Source organism: Lepisosteus platostomus, chromosome 6 (genome assembly GCF_059453375.1).
Source record: "Lepisosteus platostomus isolate fLepPlt1 chromosome 6, fLepPlt1.hap1, whole genome shotgun sequence".
Lineage (NCBI taxonomy): Eukaryota > Metazoa > Chordata > Actinopteri > Semionotiformes > Lepisosteidae > Lepisosteus > Lepisosteus platostomus.
In genome coordinates this window covers 51,580,919-51,604,719 of record NC_142616.1, presented here as the reverse complement: position 1 = coordinate 51,604,719, position 23,801 = coordinate 51,580,919, and the positions used below count along the sequence as shown (strand labels likewise).

The 23,801-nt window shown below is 36.1% G+C and overlaps 1 protein-coding gene across 1 annotated transcript in view; it reads left to right on the top strand.

Annotated features, from left to right (window-relative positions):
• The window catches only part of suclg2 (succinate-CoA ligase GDP-forming subunit beta), a 116,583-nt gene that overhangs the window by 14,336 nt on the left and 78,446 nt on the right, over positions 1-23,801 (top strand). The window contains exon 2 of the mRNA XM_088636278.1: positions 8,377-8,518. Coding sequence (XP_088492404.1) covers positions 8,377-8,518 — 142 coding nt within the window. The remainder of the gene's footprint in view (positions 1-8,376; positions 8,519-23,801) is intronic.

Genomic DNA, 23,801 nt, shown 5'->3' with positions numbered 1-23,801 from the left:
TGCCTTCTTTGGAGCATAATATTCATTCTGTACTACTGTAGAATTAAGAAAATGTATTGGCAGGCACTTCACTTTTAATGCAGTATGAAACAATCTACCAGATTTACTGGTCTATTGAGGTTCTTTAATTTTATTTAAGGTTGTAGCCCACAGGCAGCATTTCAGTGTTCTTAATTTTGACACTAATTAATGTTTTATTTTATCTGCAGATATTATTTAATCGCTTTGTGCTTACAGCATTTACTTTAATGCATGTAATTAATTGTATTTTCTCGTTTTGTACATCTTTAAACACTATGATAATGAATGTATTTGGTTGTTCAAAGTTGTATAGACAATGCTATAAAAAGTATGTATTGAATTGTGGTAGATTGATTGTAATAATATTGAAAAGGACAGCTGCTTCTTGTTTCTTTAAATAAAGCTTAACACATCTATATCTTGAAATATTATCTTTTGTTACTGGCTTATTTACAGTTTTATGAACAGGTAGATTTTCCAATGACAGGCATATCTGTTTAGGTGTGAATATTATAATATCAATGCTATTCTTTTGTTACTTTTTCTTTCATTTGTCTATATAGAAAGGCTGCTCTTTCCTTCATAGCCCAGGGAACAGAAGGCTCTGTAAAACCTTTCCCAATGCAGGCATTTTATTAGCAAAGATGAATTGGAAGTGCTTTTTATGAAGTAATCAAAGGATATAGTGAAAATGCAGAAATAAAATTAGGCATTAGGCTGAGAGACTTTGAAAGGACATTTTATCTCCAAAGACACATTTGTTTTGTCTGCAGTAGCAATAAATTACTTTACAAAGCGTCATCATTTCTGAAGTAAAAGAGTGACAGTTTTGCTTGAGTAATACAATTGATGGAAATGTACACATTTTACCAGTTCAGTGATTGGCCTTTTTTTTTTACTTGCAGTGTTTTCAAAATAAAATACTTCACAAAGACTGGGTTTTGCTATAGTTGAAAGAAGCCTGGAGGGAGAAATCATTTAATATTCCCTAGAATGTCATTTGCACTGCGATGAATAATTAATTCTTTTGCTCTTGGTCAATCACTCTTAGGAAAAGCCCCGAGGTCCGATGGGGATTCTGAATTCATCCGTCGAGATTTTGATCTTTGTTGAAGTTGCATGCTGCTGCCTTGGCTGGATGCTAAAGGAGAAAAGATATAGAAAATAAATCTTGTTCACTGATGCATGGCCTCTCTAGTTAAATCTTTATTTTAATGTTGCTTTCAGTAAATTACTGCTTTTCTCTGCTTTAAAAGTTCACAAATTAGATCTGTTCTTCATACTTTCATATGAAGCATTGATGGAGAATTGTATTTTAAGAAAGAAAAATGGTCATGAGTGTTCACATATCCTGCTACATTTTCAAGACATCTGACTTATTACTGTTTCACTAAGAAATATCTTTCTTCGGGGAGCTTTCACTGCTTCCTGAACTGGCTCATTGGATACTGCATGCTGAACATGTCCTGGCGTTAGTGTTTTTTTTAATGGCCAGTAAATGATCAGATCAGATTGTTTTCCTCTAGGATTATTAATGACTTCATTTTTGCTACGAGGTCAGATTTGAGTATTTTTTTCATGTTATGATTTCTCCTTGTTTTACCTGATCTTGATGACTATCATGAGAAGTTTTAAATTGCCGCCGCCTTAGATTTTCCACCTTTGTCCTTTGATCTCCCCAGTTCATTACGATATTGCTTGAGGACTCTGTAATTTAGAGTCAAATCAGTTGCTGATCTTCCCCTCCATCTCCAGCCCAAGGGAACAGTGTGGTCAACATGATGCAGTTCTGCAGTCTCCAGAACACACTCTGACCTTATTTATACTTGACAGGGTTTTCTGATTTTACAGTAGCACAGTGCATCACTAGGGACCAATGAAGCCTTTTTTGTGCCCAAAAGGCAAACAGATTCTTTCTGAAAGTTGTGTTTTGTTTCATGTTTGCTCAGTATATCTTCTGCTGCCTGGTCAAATGGTTTTGAGTTACTTGTGTGCACTACCATCAGCTGTTACCTTCTGAATGTATTGGTTAAATTCATTTGTACTACAATTGCTCAGTGAAATTAGCATTAGTGGGTCTCAATCAAAATATAAATCCTTTAAATGCTTTTGGAGTATTTAGCTCGAGTCAATTACGTTTTAAACAGAAAATAGAAATAAAACCTTGTGTTTCTTTCTGTGTTTTAATAAATAATTGATTTTTTTCCCTATAGTTCCAGTACTTCTTACAAAATCCTTTGTCAGATCATATCTGATTAATGTCTGTCAGGGCAGTGTTCTTAGTGATTGTCCATTGATTTAGTACTGGAAGACATACTCAGGACACAGCTTTTGCAGTGAAAAGCTTTCTATCCTTTATCCCCACAGATGGGGACAGGTCATACCTTGAAAAAGATGCTTGCATCTGCCTGCTGCTCTTTGATGGCACATGCAAGCATAACAGCTTCTCAGCAATATTTCTCCCTAGTTCTGTCATCATAATATTTGTATTAAAGTAGCAGGTCTTTTATGTATGTTTGTTTATGGAAACATTGAAAACATTTATATTGAAAACTTCAAATGGTGATTTCTGTAAGATTTTATTTTTTGTCATGCACATCGCTACACTTTTCCTATTTGTATGCATTTGTATGCTTTTGGAAGATACTTCAATACTGAGAAATGGACAGCAAATGTGTGACTTTCCTCTCTGAGTTGTGTGCTACATAATCATTTCTTTTCACAGGACAAACTATAGTATAATGATCTGTTTTTTTTTTAGTTTGCTTTTATACATCTTTTTCAAGTATTAAATGGAAATGGATATTTACAGCGGTTTGTCTGGCCGTATACTGTTCTTTCATGAAAACAACTGTAATATACTATTTATTGCTAGGTTCTTGTACCTGTCTACAATGTGCATTATTTTATGTAGTGAGGCCACCATTTAAAATTATATGGTTTCCTGAAATAGAAATGGCATTTTCAGTGGGCACTAACATTTATGATAGACTATAGAGCATTTATTATCTGAAGGAAGCAACCATATACAACAGCAGTAACTGATTTTGTGAGACTAAAATTGTTTCAACTTCTTAACATTAAAATTTTATTTGCAGTTTGTTAGCATTGCTGTCTCGCAGTGCTGGGGCCCTGGGTTAAATGTTTGGGGCATTATCTGTGTGGTGTTTGGATGTTCTCTCCAAGTTTTTGTGAGTTTCCTCTGGTGCGTCAGTGTGCCCTGCAGTGGACTGGCATCCCATCCAGGGTGGATCCTGCCTTGGCACCCATTGCTTGCAGGGATACGCTCCGGCTCCCCTGTGATCCTATTAGATGAAGATGTTAGAAAATGGATGAATGGATTTTTTTTCCTTGGTTAAAAATGCCTTGTAATTAGCAGTAGGAGAGTTTTCACTGAGAAGCGATAGGTAGGGCAAATTTGTTCTTTGTTTTCAGACCTGTTGTATTAGCGACTTATCTGCTGAGCCCCTCAGAGCTGAACAATTCTGGTAATTAAATCAATTTGGCAGATAAGATAGGTCAATATCTTATCTATTGTAGTTTTGGGAATTTTGCAATGAAAATTTAATAAACAGAGAAATTTAATAAATGCTTACACTTATAAAGTGCTTTTCTGAACACTCCACTCAAATCGCTTTACAGGTAATGGGGACTCCCCTCCACTGCCACCAATGTGCAGCATCCACCTGAATGGATGGAATTTAGTGTATACCAGTGGTATAAGGTATATAACATATAAAGTTTTAGCCAGCAGCCATATCACCCTGTAGCTCACAGGTGGCAGCCCACTGAAGCTAAGCAGGTGCGAGCCTGGTCAGTACCTGGATGAGAGACCTCCTGGGAAAAACTCAGGTTGCTGCTGGAAGTGTTTTAAGATAAGATAATTTTCTTGGCCATATACAATTTCTTGTATTAGGAATTTGTCTTTTCGCATACCCCAATTTGCTCTCCATAAGAAACATACACAAGACAGGGAGAAAAGCTTGGGGTCAGAGCGCAGGGTCAGCCATTTATACGGTGCCCCTGGTACAGTTGGGGTTAAGGGCCTTGCTCTGGGGCCCACCAGAGTAGGATTCCTCTGCTGGCCGCTGGATACGAACCAGCAACCTTCTAGCAATGGGTGCAGGTCCTTAGTCACAGAGCCACCTGTTGGGTGCAGTCTGTGTGGGTCCTTATGTCCCAGTTTAGTGACGGGGACACTATACTGTAAAATAGGCGGCGTCCTTTTGATGAGATGTAAAACCAAGGTCCTGACTCTCAGAGGTCATTAAAACTCCCAGAGTGGTTTTCAAGGAGTAGGTGTATAACCTCAGCATCCAGGTCAAATTTCCCATTGGCCTTTACCAATCATGGCCTCCTTGTAATCCCCATCTGTGAACTGGCTTCATTACTCTGTTCTCCTCCCCACTGATAGCTGATGGGTGGGGAGTGTACTGTCCGCACTATGGCTACCAGCGCATCATCGAGGTGGAGGTAGTGGAGGGGAGTCCCCATTACCTGTAAAGTGCTTTGACTGTAGTGTCCAGAAAAGCGCTGTATAATTGTAAGCAATTATTATTATTAATTTTTATTATTAAAGTTGGTGTGGTGTGATTAAATTAAATGGACCTGGTGTAGCAAAACATTAAAATCAATAGTACATTGATACAATTAATCATTTAATTTTTTTGTGCCTTGTGACTATATGAAATGGCTTCATGACATTATGAATGTGTGGTATGTAGTTTGCATTGACTGTTTCTTTCAACAACAGTTGAGGTGGCAGAATGAGGAGATAGGTCAACATTCAACAGTGAGGCTCATTCACTCAGTGGACTCATTAGACAAAGCATGGAGAGAGCCTGACCATTAATAAAATGCAAAGGAACAAGTAATAGGTTTATTCAATGCTGAAAAAAAAAGAAGAAAGAAAAACACAACGTTTCGGTCGTGGAGCCTTCTTCAGGTGTGAGAAAGACAAGGCAGTAAGCAAAGGTAATGTAGCGGGAGAACAAAGGCTGGGAGAGAGGAGGAGCGAGAGGCGGGAGCAGAGGACAGAAAGAGAGGCCAATCAAGAGGTGTGAACATTCAAAAGAAAAGTAGTCTGTCGTTAAGAGAAGGGGGAAGGTGTGATCCTAGCTGCAGGATAATTTTGGTTTCTGTAGTCTTTCTCATGTATGAGTTCGGAAAACTGAGTGCAGTCATGTTCTCATTCTCAAACTTCCTAGCAGAGATCTAGCGCTCATGTCTAGAATTGGCTCAGTTTTCTGTTGCCAGAGTTTTAAATGAAACAAAATTTGCCTCAATGCATTTCCTTTTTTCATGTAACATACTGATCTGACTAGGCAACTGTTTCAAAATAGTTCTTGCTGTCTGCTTTTATATTATTGTAAATCGTGGCCTCTTGAGAACTTTCAAAGGAAGGTGTTCAGGTGTTTTATCGTTCAGTACTGCACTCTATTGTCTTGTCAGAAATAAGAGTTTTATTTAATATTTAAGACTGAATTTCTTTTGCTTGCATACAGTACATATGTGTGCTTCACACTTCCCTATTTCAATTCGATCAATATTAAGGAGAACAGTCGTTGAATGTTTAAAATTGTAAAGAAGGCTCCACAGCTGAAATGTTGTGTTTTCTCTCTTCTCTTTTCAGCATGGAATAAACCTATTACTTGTTCCTTTGTAAAATAGTATAATTGAATTTATATATGTACCGCTATGCCATTTTAAGCATTGAAAAACTTTATTTGAGCCTTTTTTTCTATGCAGTGAGTTTCAAGTGTGCAGTACAGAAATATTTCCCAAGACTAGAAAAGTGCCACACACACTTGAATGATTTTAACGATAACAATTTTTGGAAAGAGTACTGCTTTGTGCTTTATGGCTGAATTTGCCCCTTATGGAAGCTTAAAAAGCCAAAAGGTTAAATCTTTAATAATGGCACTCTAAACCAATGATATGTCTCTTCATCTTCTGTAGTTCTGGTGCATTTAAATTCAGCCTACATTTTATATACACTGGCCAGCATCAGAAATGGAACTCTGTTGTATTTTATTCGAGAGCTGTGGTGTCCAGTCCTCTTACTGGCAATTTTGAATTTCCAGATCGATTATAACCGTCTTGGGGAAGGCTGGGTTACATCATTAAAAAGGTTAGGTCTGATGGTTAGTTGTATATCCACAGTAAATTTAAAGGTAAGGTTTGAAATTTGTAATAAAATTCATGTAATGCTTGGTCTTTGGTTCCGATTAGGGATTGGTTTGGGTTGTGGCTTGTTTTAAAGGTTTAGCGAGTTGAAGATTTTGTAATTGCATTTTGATCTGATTAGGTTCAGAATTAAGTGACTTAAGGGTAAGATTTAAGATAGATTAGCGTGACTTTACATGTGCTTGGATTATGATACCATTGTTTAAACTTACTGAATGTTACTTGCATAGATTCCTGCAACCTGCCCAAGAGCACAAATGTACTTTATCATACTTTCTTTTAGTCGAGGGATCTGTGATATGAAAAACATCAAAATTTAAGAAACCCACCTACTTGAGTAGGCAGCTCACATTGCATTGTCTGGCACTGCTTACGGTTGCCTTACTCTCACCGCCTTCGTCCAGATTGTACTAATGAACTGTTTCGCCCTTCTCCTTATTTGTATTGCTCTTTGGGAATACAGATTAATTATAGAATGTGGTGTGTTTAACAAATTACTAAACACATACTATTTGCTATTATTAATGCGGATTTGCTTGTACGTTTGCAATGTTTTGGTTATTTCTAACTTTGTGTTTTGTGTACTTTTAAATGCACTTCAATTGATTGTTCTGCTGTACAGGCACAGATATTATTTTCATTCCCCTTTTTGTTTTTTTAAAGTTTTCTGTATCTGTTCTGCTACTTTGTAAATAATAATTCTCTCCCACAGATGCACAAGTTCAAGAAACTAGCGAGTGGAATCCATTCAAAAAGAAAGTGGAATGACAGATTTAAAATGAGACTGAATGTTTAACAGCTGTAACAGCTGGAGTTGACTTATTTCCGGTCTGCTGAGACAGCAGCGAAGTGCGCTCCACTGTTTCTTTTGCGTTTCATCTTACTTGAAAAAGAAGATGTATAAGGGGCGGGGCTATGGAAATTAGGTATGTTTGGGAATGTGTAGTTACATGTTCTGGCTGTGAATTATCGTTGTTGAGTATGGAGTGTTGAGGTATTGATTTTGTGTAATGCTTTATGTTGAAAATTGAGGTGGATTTTGTTTATGATAAACAGGATAAACTGGGATGGGAGGAAGGTTTGGTTTTGCATAAGGGGCGGGATTATGATAATTGGAGGACTTTGCGAGAGTAAAATGGTTTGATTATTTGATTTTGTATTGTGGTTGTTATCTATGTTTTTGGTTGGTATTATGTTTATATGGTTGTTTTTGTTGGTTGTTATTATGGTTATTAATAATACGATCTATAGTTGAAATCTGAGCCTAAATAAAAAGAAAAAGCAAGTGATTAGGTTTATGAGCAATCTAATTACTTATTTGTTTAAAAAGCTATATAAAATAAAGTTTATTATTAATTTGCTGGACAGAGCGGTGAACATTATTATGCATAAGACAAAGATAACGATCCTGATCAGTTTAGAAATCTGTGTACGCTGTAAGGTTTTTACTTCTTAAACTTTTAAAATACACGTTTTGAATAGAAAGAAATCCTCTTCCTTGTACAGTATGTATAGCAAACCAGCACGTCTTTTTTCTCCAATCAGAGGGGTGTCAGATGGTGTCAGCCAATCACCATTCTGCGTTGGGTAGCAAAGGGTGACTGTTCTCAGGCGGAAGATGTAAACAGCTTAATGTTCGTGTTAAATAATTTTTTTAAATTAAAATTCATTCTTTACAGCAATCGCATATTTGGGTACCGTTTCATAAAACTTTCATGCTTAAAATGTTTAGGGAGAAATGGAAGACTGGTGTGTATTTTTTCTTTAAACTACCAAGACCAGCCATACACAGTACAGTTTACATACATACAGTAATGTTTATGTTCCTAAATTAATATCATTTATGACCTTCAGATGCGTTATGCTCCTCTTCTTTTTATGCTCAGCTACTAAAATTTCCCTTAAGTGGTAAAATCCATATAAATATTCAAAACTAAGCGGATTAAAATGTGCACAGTAAAGACATTAAATGATTAAATCTTTGCACTACCAACCAATGCACCACGAGTGCCCCTGTCGGTCATTTTGGCCAGCCAATCACTTGCCCTGCGGTACCCTCCTTTGAATGGCTGCATCTGTAGTTCTTCATTAAACAGGTTCGGAACCTGCAAACAATGACTACATATAGTATATAAACTATGACCAAATGCTCTCATCCTTTTCCTCTAGACGGCCTGTGTTCATCCCAGACGATGGCTGAACCTGCAAGAGTACCAGAGCAAGAAGCTGATGCAGGACTGCGGTGTGGCCGTGCAGAGGTTTTTTGTGGCCGACACTGCCTCGGAAGCCTTGGATGCTGCCAAAAGGCTTAGTAAGTAGGAGCAGGAGTATATAAAGGCTCATCTTTTCTGAGCCAGGTCCTTGGTGGTCTTGGTGGCTTACTCCTGCACTTTTTCTCACCCCCCACTGTGAAACAAAGGGGCATTCCACAGAGACACTTCACTGTTACTCACTAGGATGAATCAGTGGAGAACACTCTCAAAATCACGGATAACTCAGTATTATTGACCGCATTAAGCTAAGGTATTTACAAAATATTGGTGGATGTTCAAGACTAGAAATGAAAAAAAAAAAATAGCTGAAAGCATCAGGCTCCTGAGCATGATCAGGTCTTACAAGTTTGACTCTGGATAATGGTACTAGCCAACACAAAAAATTATAGGTTCAAATGACAAAATAATACAATCACAATGGTTATTCTTTGGATTAGGTTCTGATATACATATATATTCCTAAATAGGAATTAGATAATGTGCTGCTTTTGTAAAGATAGATATGCAGTATGTTTTTGCAGTTTATTTTGGTATTTACATTCTTCCAAATATTTATTGGAGCAAAAGTAAGTGAATGTAATTATACATTATAAATTAATAGCTTCTATGTAAATATTAAGTGTTTCCTTATACTGAATTTATTAATTGGCATAGTACAATAGCAGAATATTGCCAGTCAACAACTGGCAATTTGTTGCCAGTTGTTGACTGCCACACCATCACAATTATAGGAAGGATACAATCATAAAGTTTTACATACAGTATGTGGTAAACACTGTGGTTTCTGGTAAGGAAATCACATATGACAGGTCCACAGAAATCAAAATTTTATCTCATGTAGATGATTTCTATTGACACATTGTAGCCGAATCTGCTGAAGAGTGGAAACAAAATTGATGAATTTTTGTCTTCTCTCTGTTCCTTAAGGAGATTATCATCAAATATTGTTTGTTCCTGTAGACAGCTTTTTGGCTCTAGACCAGTTTGTCAATTACAGATGTTGCTTCTCCGTACTTGCTGATTATGCTTTGGATATCAAAACATTGAAAATCCAGTGACATAGGTGTTTCACTCAGTATTTTTCTTTCTGTAGTTAAAAAACATGATGGTATAGTGATCTTCTCCTTAAATTTTTATCGAGTTTGTTTTATATTGTTTCTCCTAATGGGTGTGCATCTTTCATTACAAAAGTAGAAACCTTTTATCTTATGAATGAGTAGAAAGGAACAGGTGTTCGAAAAGCTTAGTTTCATCTCACGCAAGCTAAGGTTTATTAATAACAATGTTGCTACAATAGCATAAAACACTGACTAAATTTTTGATGCTTGTAAAGTATATGTCTTGAATCTGTTTGACTTTTTCTTACACAGCAGTGTTTGCTGTGTTCTACACTAATTCTTAACTTTCTTTAATGAGTCTTTCTTTTCGATAATTTTATATTCCCAATCTGACCTCGAGGGAGGTGATTATGTAGCATCCCATGCTGACAGTTCCTGCTTGTAAAATAAATGAATGTTTTTTAATGTGATGATTAAAATAACGTACACCGAGTGTTACAAGATGGAGGTGTTTGTGTTAAACTTTCATTCTCTGTTCTGAAAACTGAGGCAGCCGCAGTTCTTTTGGAACCAGGTTCTGTGCAAGTGTCTACAGAGCCTAACTAAAATATTCGGACCCTTCATATAGCGTCCGATTTTGTGAGATTACGAAATGATGCCTACACCGTTTTCTAAACTTAATATTTTATTCGAAACATGAATGCTCAAGCTGAACACATCTATGAGTAAGATGAATTACAGTAGGTGTCAGCAAAAACTAAAGGGAAAAAGCTGAAGTATGGTGATTGCATAACTAGTAAGACCTGTGATCTCAGTATTTGGTGGAAGCACTTTTGTCAGCAATTCTAGCTGAAAGTGATTTTAGGTCTCTGCAAGGGCTTGGTCAATTTTAAGCCCATTTTTCTCAGCATAATTAAGCTCTCACTTTACTTGGGGAATCACTTATGGACAGCAGATTCCTAATAGGATGCAACTTAAGACTTTGACTAGGTCATCCAAGGACATTCACTTTCTTGTTCTTTATCCACTCAAATGTAGATTAGGCCATGTGATATTCATTGTCCTTTTTGCCCCAGTTGTAAGTCTTTAGGAGACTAAAACAGGTTTTTCTCTAGTATTCTCATCTGATCACAACACCATATACAATTTTGCAGGATCACTCAGGTTTCAACATTGTTTCAAACTCCATGTGGGATATGAGATGGGTTTTCCTCTGTGCCATACGGGCTAGCTCTGTGGGGTGACTGGGATATTGTTGACTGAAATATAATTTGTCCCATCTCCACCATTAAACTCTAGCTCTTTAAAAATTGCTGTTGGCCTCACAGTGGCATCCCTTACAAGTTTCCACTTTAGGTGGGTAGCTGCGTCAGCATGCGTAGGCTGCAAAGGAACAAGTAATAGGTTTATTCCATGCTGAAAAAAAGAAGAAAGAGAACACAACGTTTCGGCCGTTGAGCCTTCTTCAGGTGTGAGAGAGACAGGGCAGTAGGCAAAGGTAAAGTAGCGAGAGAACAAAGGTTGGGAGGGAGGAGGAGTGAGAGGCGGGAGCAGCCCAGCTGGCCAGTTTGAAGGGATAGCCTGATCTAAACAGTGTCAGGGTAGTACAGTGCGCCTTCCACGTCTTAATGATTGACTTCACCCTGTTCAAAAGGATGTTCAGTGTCTTTGAAAGTGTTTTATACTCTTCTTTTTGTCTTTGTATTCCTATATCTTTTATTTTTCCCTGAGTTTCTTTGAAAGCTCTTTAGTCTTCATGGTGGAGTCTTTGCTTAGAATTCACTACCTGACCAAGGAACCTCACAGAAATGTTTTTGTTCTGAAATTATGTGAACCACTATTATTGCACAGGCAGAGTCTGCCCAACGACGTTCATTTAGGCTTGCCACAGGCTTGAATGGCTTGAATGAATGCAGAAGGTTTTTTATGTAACCAATAGCAAATGCTATTTCACAGTGTCATGACTGCAAGAGTCAAAGCTTGTAAGGGCCTGAATAAATTTGCAAGGCACTGTATTTAAATTGTTTGATGAGGTTTTTCCCTCCAAAGTTAGCACCTATAGCACATATCTATAGCAATATAGATCTGCTGCACGTACAGTGAAAGATATGAAAGATTAAACACACAGCAGTAGTACAGCATTTTTTTCTGCAAAAGTCTTGTCTTAAAATCCAGACTTAAAATATCACTTAGTACTGTGCCAGAGTAGTGAGAGCGGATGGGCTCTGGCTAGAGGTTTCCAGTGAAACCTGTCGCTACAGCTCAGTATCTGGATTTTCCATCAAAGTACGCAACATCATCTCTCCTGAGAAGAAACAGCTTTGGGCCAAGGGGAAGCTGAGGTGCCCAAGCAAGACGCAGGAAATGAATTGTCTCTGGCTGCTACTGCTGGGCGTCTATGAACATCAAATATATTCTATCTGTTGAGCTTACTTAACCATAAAACCATGAAGCTGACAACTTAATTGGAGCTGCTTCTGGAGAAACGCTTTTGAGGGCGGACTTTATAAAGTGGATCATGATTGATTTTGCTACTTAGCTTCATAGCTTAAATAGTTATTTGAAGTTGTTACTAATAAAAAAGTGAAAAAGGGTGGTGAAAAGATGAGAAAGCATATTATTTTCTTATATTGTATGTTTGAATCTGGTACATATTTAAATTTTACGATTAGTCATTTCTTGAGCCTAAATATTTCTTCTAACAAGCAAAACATTTTTTGGGGCGGGGTTTGTTTATGTAAATGAAGAGTACCTTATCTAGCCTGTTACCTGGTCTGTTCCATTATAAGTAATGCAGTTTGGTCGTTCCTCCCAAAAAAAATTACAATATCTTTTCATTTGCTGAATATGATAAACTATGTGTCGTAAAACATGAAAATTTTAGAGCACAGGTAGGAGTTGGAAAAACTTTAAGTGGCTTTTGCAGTTAAGTAATATACCTGTCAAAGCAGCAAACCTAGTGCAGGCTACATCAGTCATGTTAAGGGATGTGATCTCACTGTACTACTTCGAATAAGCAGAGGAGTACAGAAAGATAAAAATAACAGTGTCAGTGCCTTTATTTGAAAAAGGAACAAATTTTCCAGGATTATTTTTACCGTTAGTTTTAATAAATCTGGTTAAACATTTAAAGAAAGGGACTTTTCAAAGAACAGCACAGCTAGTGTGTCAGTCAGTTTTAACTATTTTTGTGTCTATTAGCTATGACTTTATTGAACATTGCAGTCACGGGAACATGGTTATCAAAATCTCAAAGCAAATGTTGTTGGGTGTACAAATCAATTTACTGATTTCAAATAAAATGATTGCTTGAATTCACTTTAGTCTCAATTGTTGTTGTGGAATAGCTGTTTTTATACACAATCTAAATGAAGTCCATTAGTATAGCAGTATTTGGACTCTATGAGAGACAAAAGAGCAAAGGATCCAAGGCTAAACTAGGTTAGAAAGGTCATTTAGCTTCCATGGGCTTCATAATGAAAAGTCCCGGAAAATGATGTCTTGTTGTTGTTTTCTGAAGATGGGGCTATTTAAAGATCACAATACTGAACAAAGAAATAATATTAACCATTTTTGTTTCTTTAGGTAATATGTCATCTAATCAAACACACATCTAGCTTTCAAATATAGGCCAGGCAGCTAACCATTTTTGTCCATAAAATGCAGGTTTGAGTAATGAATATAAATTGCAATATTTCTTTTCTGTTTTCTCCAAAAAAGCTCTCTAAATAAAACTCAGAAAATGACTTTTGGCTGCTCTTTGTATCTCATAAACCTGTTGACAGATGCATCTGTTGAATTAATCTTGATGGATTTGCACCAGGCTTTACATTCACATAATACAGTTTTCTTTGCATCTGAGTTCTCTCACACATCTGTCACATTTTTTTGTGTTTTTGATGCAGAGATGCACAGTCTGGAACCTGGAAATATTTGGATGAATTACATTTGCCTCAAATGTTGAGCTAGATTGATGGATTCATGCATTGCTTGTATTCAGAAAATAAAACATTATGGAAAAGTAACCATTCCATAAGTAATAATAGGCATATTAAGAAACATAGTTTGTTGTGTATCTTGAGGAAAAAAACTGAATTTCACGGATCTTATTCGTTAAGAGTATTTGCATTTTGAATGTGAGAGACTGCATTTAGGTTATTTTTGCTAAAAGTCAAGTATCACAATAAGGAAGACACTAATGTTTAACAACATAGCACATTTGTTAAAAATTGTTTATAGTGAAAATAACTGATAAAAGCAGAGTGATAAATATACTCTTATTTTAAAAAATAATTTGCAGCCAATCAAACCTGCTGTGCTGTGCTGCGAGTTGTTTTCATAATTTTGGCTGAAATCTATCTGTGGTGGAACTGTAGGATATCAATGTACTCTTTACTTTAGAAATGAAGCTTAGTCTGGAAAGAATTACTTCAGAGAAGTGCCACTCAAGGCTCTGTCACAAATATGAGTTATGACGGCTTGATCAGTCTCCGAAGCAGTGTGGAATGCTGTGTAAATTGCGTATACCAGTATGGTACAGTATCATGGCTCTGAACCACCTTGTGGTTTAGACGCAACAGAGGACTGTCACAGTTGTCTGTGTAAATGGATTTGCTCAACAAATATTGTAGGCGGTATCTGAGGTGCAACACCTAATTTGACTGTTCCAAAAAAACTAGCTCTGGCTACTCATCAGTGTTTGTTTAATTCAAAATTAAGATGAAGGATGAGACAATTATAAACTTGTGGCAAGTGTTTAATTTGGTCATACAACATTGGATGAAATTGGGTTTATAGAAGGAGCTCAGACAAACTGCCTCAGTGTAGTTAAAACTACAAGAAACAACATCCTATTTAAGAATCTATGCTTCCGAACCTTTCTGTGAAATTAAAAGATCACAATTCTCTGGGCATAAAGTCTGAGCATTATGACAATGAGGATATCCTCTATCCATATGAAAAGGAAATGGCAATTTAATATAAAATGTGCTATAGAAATGTTCATTTTTGACATATCTCTGAAATTATCAATACTGGCATATCAGTGTGTAGTTACTAATTAAGTATACAGTATTCTAGTTTTTTAACTGTATTGTTTTTTAACTATACAGTATTCTAGTTTTTTAACTGTATTGCATCCAAAGCACTATTTCAGGGAATCCTCTACTCTCTGGTAAATTGTTAGATGATAAGAGTATCTTTTGTGTATCTTGCAATACAATAATTTTCACTTTAGATTCATGATAGACAAAAGTTAGGTTGCCTGAAAACATGTTATCGGTATTCTGTCAATATACAGTATATTGTCTTCTGTGGCATTATCGTTTTGCATTGGAAAACAGGGTACTCAAGATTACTGCATTAGTTTTCCCTTCAGAAACTCCTTAATTTCATAAGATGATGGGTTATTTTTTAGATTGAGGTTATTTAGGTGAACCATCTCGTTAAAGAAAGATTGCAATTAACAAGAAGAATGAATGTATTCATTCACATTGCAGTAATATGAATATTCAAAGTAAAGTGTTCTGTTTTATGCATAGCAGTCAAATCTCCTGTGTACTTATTAGAGGGATTTCAAGCACGATATGTCAAAATACAGCATAATGTGGAATTGCAATGCCATTAAACTGCCTTATAAAAATTCTGGTGTGAAAGTTGTTCTAGCAGTAAATTGTCTTGAAAGGATAATGTCAAATTTGCACAGTGTAGGAGCATTATTTTTCAACCATATTATGATTATTATTTGGCTAAAATAAGGGCAACTTTATTTTAATAATTTTCTGCACATGAAAGAATTAACTTTTGCAGGTGTACTATATTGTGTTATGGACAGTTGAGATAATTTATTTCCAGATTTAAAACAATTGCTGTATGTCTTCTAAGTGACTCAACTTGTAAAGGTATTCACCTGAGCTCAGGTTGAGCTCTATGATCATGGGTTTGGGTCTGGGTCACGTCACTAGCAGACTGCGACTGGGACTTCTCAAGCAGTGGCTTATAGTTGGATGAGCACAACGGACGGTATGGTGGGATTAGTGCATGCTGTGCTGTTAGTGAGGGTAATGCCTCTCCTCCAGATGGCAGTGAACCTGTGGTACAGTATAAGCTCGAAGGCTGGGTGGGTAGGAGGAGTCAGTCTATGATTCCCCCCACTGCAAAAATGGATTTGCATAATTATAGAAACACCAATCACAATTAATAAAACCATTTTTAGAATTGATTTATTATTTATAAGGACAAAAGTGACATGTATGGAGGAGACTCCTACAGTATGTTGTGCAAAGCTATTATTGCTTGCATGGACACATTTGGAAAAAGTTGGTAAAGCTGTCAGACTCTTTACTGCCAAACTTATGAAGATCTGTAAAATCTCTCTTAAAGATGGAGATTTCAGGTTTTAGTTTCCTTTCTCAGGAATATTGTATATGATCATTGGTATACTTTTATGTGAGGCGTTTCATGGTGTCTTCAGTAATTACATTTTCTTTTATATGTTGTGTAGTTTTTGATTGAACACATTTTTACTTACAGTCATTGAAAGCAATGATTCATCCCTTTTTATATTGTTTTTTTTTAGATTAGTTGAACCCCAAAGACTTTTGATATCCCAGAAGAGTTAAGACAGCTTTAATTTTCTGGTTCGTTTGTCTGTCGCTAATGAAATAGCACATAATATACCACACAGCACAAATTGAGACAGTAACTATTGAGACAGTGTTATATTTCTTCTGTATTTAAGATGACACTGCAGTAGTGCTTAATTTGTCTTATGTACACTCTGATCTTATGATCTCAATAAAAACAGAAATGCAAAATTATGATGGTCTGAAAACTTGATGTTAGGGTTAAAGAAAACAGAATTATTGTGATTCCAAATACAAAAACAAGTAAAGTGAGATAAAAGAATAAAAGATTGTAATGCTTTACAATGAAAATAAGGGTGATTGAGTCATCATTGCTAAACGTCATTCAGAAAATCAAGTTACCTTTATTGTTAATAACCAATATGACTAACTAGGGCCTCCTCCATATCAGACGATTAAAAAAAAAAAGTTAACATTAATTAGAAATACATTACCTTTGATTGAATGCCTTTAATTTCTGCATTAAATAATTTGATATGTCTAAATGCCTGTTCCATGGTGCAGTTGAGGTGAGGTTTTACAGTTCTGGTAAGTTCCCAAAACTTTTAAAAGAATAAAACATCTACACTTACCTACCCTCAAGCCAATTTACCAAAATCATCATCATCTTTTTTTCTGACAGCTCATTTTCTACTTGAAAATTATAGAGTGAGTTTGGATGGGTACAAAAAAACATAAGAAAAACTGAACTAGATCAACCTTGAAAATAATTGTAATGTTATTCTTTCAATTTTGCAACATGCAATTAAATCAGTTGTGTTTCTACAGTGTTTTTCATCCCAAAGGATCCCAAGGTGCTTTGCATATACAGGAGACCCACTTCATTTACCTAGGAAGTGCAGTACCTTCTTAGCTGATGTGTTTCTGCTATTATAAACCAGTAACTTCACTGCACTGCAGATCAGGTGAGGAAACTATAAATTATTTCACAATTGAAACAAGTGAGAAATTTAGGTAGTGCAGATTTTGCAGACCTACCTGTATAGTGAAATTTAGCCAGAACATTGAGGTTAATGCTCCTACCCTTACAAATAGTGATGAAGGATAAATGGCAAGATAGTCAGGATCTCAGTTTAACATCTCCTCCAAAGCATAGCACCTTCACAGCCCTATTAGTGGAAAACATACACAAATTATAGCAGAAACCTGGTTTTCCTTTGATGTTTCCCATTCAGTTGGTGACCTGGTCCAACCTGGATTATCTTCTGAGATCTGATGAGATCTGTACAAGTCGGTAATGCTGCTGTCAAATAACAAATTCTGTGTAGAAACTCTAGTAAGAAACTTGTAACAGTACTTTTTCATCTCCATCTCGATTATCTGACAAAAAGGACCAATGACAAAAAGTATTCAGAATTATTTGAATGCTGTATGTTGAGTAAGAACCTTGTAACAGTACTTTTTCATCTCCATCACGATTGTCTGACAAAAAGGACCAATGACAAATAGTATTCAGAATTATTTGAATCCTGTACGTTGTGGAAATTTAGTGCAAACTGATTGCTGAATATCTGAACATTATTTTGACTGTCTTATTTCTTTTGTTTTGTTAGTGCTTTACCACTGAGGTTACATTACTGAATAACTAAAGTAGCTGTACAGTAGTTATACTTTAGTCTTTTCTTTAGGCACCTGATATTTAAATACTCTCACCCTTGAGCTGAATGAATATAGATAGCTGCAGGAGAGAGAAAGGAGAATTTCAGCCGCACTACCTATTTTTGTTCAATATCCTGCATCCCTCTAGTTTTCAATCTTTCTTACATTGTTCTGTTATAAGCCACCATTCTGTTAAGTCATGTCCATCTGTCATCCATTGCTTGTACCAAAACACCATCTTGTTGATGCATTGTGTTTTTATTTTTCTGCTCAATGTCAACGCTTTTTGTTTTGACTTTGCTAAAAGTCTGGAGTCTAGAAATGCATGCAGTATATATAAACACTGTAGTAGTTGGCGTTTGATCCTGATGTTGTGCTTCCTTCAATCTAGATGGTAAAACAAATACATTTGTCAGTCTCCTGGGATCTGAAGTGATTAGTTTGGGCAATTGTTTGTCTAATTAATTTTTATTCCATTATAGCAGTGCATTTTTTAAATAAATATCTAAATTTATGCTACAGTGCCTGTCATAAAAGAGGGAATCAGTTATTATATTCACAGATTTACCATATGGCCATTTAAATCATTTGCTTGAGCCATCACATCCTGAATACATGCTATGGAAGATCCTGGCTTCGAGATGGCCAGTTGGGGAATATTGCACATGAAACGTCCCTAATGCAGATGGTGAAACAAAAGGTCCACAATGTTTCCTGACTTTATTTAGGTTAGAACGAAATGCTTTATAAATAAAATAATAATAAATGTTATTTTACAGTATATAGCACCTTTAAAAGTGTATTTCAAAGTGCTTCACAGTAAGAAAAAAGGAAAAAAACACAAAGAAAGGAGACAGTAGAATTAACACTATTACAGCAAGGGTTGGAATGCAATAGGATTATAAAGGGACAGACAGAACCAGTTAAATAAAAGCCTTTCTAAAGAAGAATAAAAAGAATCATATTCCTTCTTTGGAGCATGACATATACATAATAATAATGTTTATTCCTTGTATTTATATTGTGCTTTTTATTTCAACAGATCTTAAATTTCTAAATTTTTTTCTATTTGTCAGGACAGCTACCCTGTTATACAGCTACCCTGAAATATATTCAAAGAAAACGCTACAGACCTATGGTGCAGCATCAACCAATTTACTTGTTCCATGATCAACTAACTGATGCTCAGTTTTCATACTGTACACCAACAGTTATCTTATAATCTGGCTCCCTGTTATACTGACCTAACAGTACAGAACAAACAGCTTTACAAAAAAGACAAGCAGGGCTTAATTTGTATGTGAATTTAAGAAATTATGAGATACCGTTGCCTTGTGACTTTTCCTTTTTATTTTGCCTGTCTTATTTCTGTTGTTCTGTTAGTGCTTTACAATGGAGGTAACCTAACTAAAGTAGCTTTACAGTAGTTATACTTTAGGCACCTGACCTTTAAATACTCTCAACCATGATCTGAATTAATATATGATAACTGTAGGGGAGCGAAAGTGACTTTTCCTTTTTCTTAGTTTTTTAGTCTTCAGTTTGTTTCCCTTTTAAGTCTGCAGTCACGATCAGCAGCAACTGCAATGCAAACTGCTAAAGTTTACATTTCTAGTACTGTCCTTTTTATCTTGTATTTTGTTCTACTCTGGTTTTATCTAGATCAAACAGCAGAGCTTTGATGTCAATCGGAGGACAGACACAGCTCAAAATGATGGGCACCGATCCAGAATAAAATAGGGGGCTGGTGTCCTGTCAACCACACCTGTCCCAGCTTGGTTTCAAACCTTCAGCCCCTTCTGGACTGTCCAAAATGTGTTTTTATTTTGCCAGGTGTTTTGGAGAATCCCCTTTTCCTACCATGCTGAGAATTTATGTAACTTGTGAGAAATTTTTGCCAGTTTCAGTAAAGTTTAACATGGATACAGTATAGGTCAGTGTTATGTGCTGAACCACCAACAGATAATTTTTAGGAATAGGCTCGAACTTTCCATATACAGGTATTTTAGGACATTAGACACCAGTATACTGCGGGCTATAGTAATAATCACATGGTTTGAATATAGCAGTGATGTTTCTAAATAAAAAAAATCTTCATTACTCATGGTTTGCTACATGTCTTAAACTCAGATGAATTATTTTTTTCCTCAATCTCTCCAGTAAGAGAAACAAAGAAATACAAGGTTATTTAATGTGTAATAGAGTCTGGAAAAAGAAAAAAAGTAAAGGCCCTCTAATATGAAATTCTTGCAGTTTATGGGTCATAAAGGACTGTAATTGCAGTACTGATTTGTGTGTATATTGTAAAACAACTGAGATGTCTTTCAAATTATTTCTGTAAATACATTTCAAAGAATACGAGCTGCATTCAGGAACCTCACAAATCAAAATCTAATTTCGGATACTTGACAGCTGTGCAATATTGATATAATATGTTATACATTACCTTAATTCACAATAAGAGATTTGCTGCTTAGCTAACATTTCAGTGGCTTGTTAAGGCACTAGGAATTATGCTATTATTTTTGTAATGTTCACTCTAAAGTAGCTCTTTTATTATAGATACTTTATATTGCATAAAGTTGTAAATTTGTTATAAAATCTTATTTTTATTCATGATGTATTTGTTCTAGCATTTGTTTTTTTCGTGCAGTCCTGTACATGCAAACACGTTTTCCAGCTCCTCTGTTGTATTAATTTGTCAGAATTGAATTGATCGTAGTTCTGAGCAAACATCACAAAATGATATCTTTTGATAATCCAGTTTGCAAATTAAAGCAAAATTGCCTATTTTTTGCATCTGGGTCACAAAGCATCCATTGTTCTTGAAGCTGAATTCTTATGTCTTCCCATTGTTTGCATTTACTTGGAACAAATGCATGACTGTGCACTAGAGACCATACAGAGCATAACATCATCATCATTCCTTTGTCAGTACACTGCTGGATGAAAACCTTGCTAGCATTCTTCCACAGACTTCTGTCTGGCTAATCTCATCAGTGTGTTCCTACAGCCTTTCTTATGTCATCTTAATACCATACACAATGTCTCCTTGGTTGTTTTGGTCCTCCTTGGTGCAGTATTTCCTTGGTCCATAATTTATTTTGTTCTTTTTTGCTATGGTTTCCACCCATTTATGCTTTAATGTCTGAGCTTTGACAGTAGTGTAGCAATTACTTCAGAAGCTATGCCAAGTAATACTAGGGTGTGAAACCTCGAAGAATAATAAGGATATTGACATAAATGATGTTGGTGGGCCTGTCTGTCACTCTGGATTAGAATTTCCAAGCCAGTGCCCAGTGTGGTGCTCTTTGGAGGTGCCATCACTGCTTAAAGCTAAATTCTACTGGGCTTGCATAGAAGTCCAACTTAAAGTTCACCCTTAGTTCAGTTGTTTAAGCAATTTGTCACTTCACCTCTGAAGCGTTTAGTGTTATTCAGCTATTTAGTGTTGCTTGCACATAATGGCAGCTGTATTTCACCCATGCCAATGAATAAATATCACTATACAGCAAAGTATCACATTCATAATTTTTCCTCCTTTCAGATCCATGTTTTAACAGCACATGTTGGTAAAAAAATCCTTTTAAGGGATTGTCTATTACAATTAATCTTTCTAAAGCACAGGTTCTGCCTTAGTATTTGATAGTTGAGAATAAACCTAGTTTTACACTTCTTCTAACTTAGTGCCAAATACATTCCATACATATACAATGCCTGGCTTATGTGCATTATTAAAGATCAAAAAGGGGAAATACTGTGTCTTCCTCAATTACTTATATGAATAACTCCCAAAGTTTTATATCCAGTCAGTACCAGAAAGAGATCAACCAAACCAGGATGTTCCACTGTGACCCTCCCAGACCGCAGTTATTCATTCACTTCCAGCTTCACAGAGGACTCTTTGATCTACCCACTTGAGAACAGGGCTGGTGTTTGAAGTGGAATGCCACTCAAAAGAACATCAACAGCATTGATTCAGGCTCACCTTTTCTCTGTTCTATTCACACGGCAGAAAACAAACATGGATGTTCAGTGGTGAATTCGAAAACGCAGCACATTCCTTAGAGTTTTAAATATCGTTTACCATGAAATATGTATACTGATGCAGGCACCCCGCCACATTCACTGATGGTCGTCCGGTCTCATATTACAGTCTATGAAAGTATTTTTTCATCGATTCTTTTAGAACATGAAGATGTGAATACAGTACTTGCTTTCCCATCGGTAAGACAAATAAGGTTACAAGGCTGACCTGTACCATGACTATATAACAATGTACGCCTACACACCTCAGGGCTGACTCTGGCCTGGAGGTACTCGGTATTCCTCATGAGGTGTCTCATGAGCTCACTCTCTGAATTGCTGTAATATTGGAGGTCATGCTGTACTGAAGTTGTTGACCTGTGGTGTGTTAAGCACTCCATATTCAACTTGTTTTAGCTATAGGCCAGTTGAGAAAAGGGTGTCTGTGGTTTCACTAGACATAAGTACCTGCTTTATTTTAGTTTCTAAAAGTGAATTTCTGCCATAGACAGGAGAATTTTGTAGCAGAATGTATTTTTCTTATTGTCTGCCTGCCAAATGGTATGCATGTATGCTTAAGAATAATTTTCATAGCCTATAGATGACTCCAAGTAAGGTAAAAGAAGAAGAGAAGTGTTTTTTTAAATGATTTCATATGATTTTCACATATTTTCAAGCATTTCTTCAAATCTTTAGTGAACCGATGGCCTTCTGTCATCTAAAACGGTTGAAGACTTGCTGTGTTATAACTAATAATTTGAAATTGACTTGCCTCATAGACTTATTTTTTTGTTCCTCTTATTTCTGATCAAGTCGATCTAAGTCTTCAAAGCAAGTTCACCAAACCCATCCTTGGCTGCTGCACCTCTGCTCCGTCTTGCCACTGAAGCCAGGATGCTGGGAATATCCTCTTTTCTGTGTATCGATTTTTGTTCATAGGTTTCCAAGGGGATGCAGAGGACAAGTAGTTGTAATCTGTAAGAGGTCAGATTCAGGCCTCTGAGGTCAGTGTACCTCAATGACAACTCTTAACAGTGCCTTCTGTCATCTGGAGCAATGCTTGCTCTCCTGAGACCCTTTTGAAGGTAGAAAAAACCAACTTGAGAAATGTTTACATCTCAAGTCTCTGTTGTATATACATAATTAACAGGATATGGCTATATAACAAAAAAAAAAATAGAATCAGCGTGTTAAAATTATTCTAGTATCTTTGTGCTTCCAGTAGCTACACAAAATCCTTTAAGTCCATGGTCAGATTAGACTGAATAAAAAAAGCCATCCCCCTCTTATGCAGGTCAGTGTTTAATATCCCTGCTGAAATTTTTCATTGTTGTCCCAGAGCTTTAGAATTCTACAAAATGTAAGGTTTGAACTTCTTACTCTTCAGAAAATGCAGAACATAGAATATAGGTCATATCTAGTGGCTTCTACTTTCTGGTTCAGACAGACAGCATCTGACCATTCTGTGCCCTTGAAGACTGACTTTATGCTCCCTGGCTCTCTTGGCTCTTGTTAAGTTAAATCTTTTTTATGTTTCCACTGACTGTTGAGAAAAGACTCGCATAATTGTTCATTCTACACAAAGAACCATTCTTTGTCAAATATGTTTTGACAACAAAATGGACTGCTCTACACCTTAGAAAAGTGTTTTAATTTAATTGCAAACCAGGAAAATGGAAGGAGTCAAGGATATCAGAAAGAACACAACAGTATTTTAATTTTGTATTTTTTTAATTTTACTTTTAAAGGAAGAAGCACTGTATGTGCTGCGTATACTTCTAGGCTCAGAATGTCTATTATAGCTTAAATAGGGAATCTATAATTTAAACAAATTAAATGTTATTAAAAAATCAGAGGTGGTTACTGAGCAACAGGAAACATCCAACTAGGTGATGAAAAGCTCCAACTTGCATTAATATTAAATAGGCTTCTGTGCTAAACAAGTATCAAAGAAAAAAGCTCATAATTTTACTACCATGTTTTCACTGAATAGA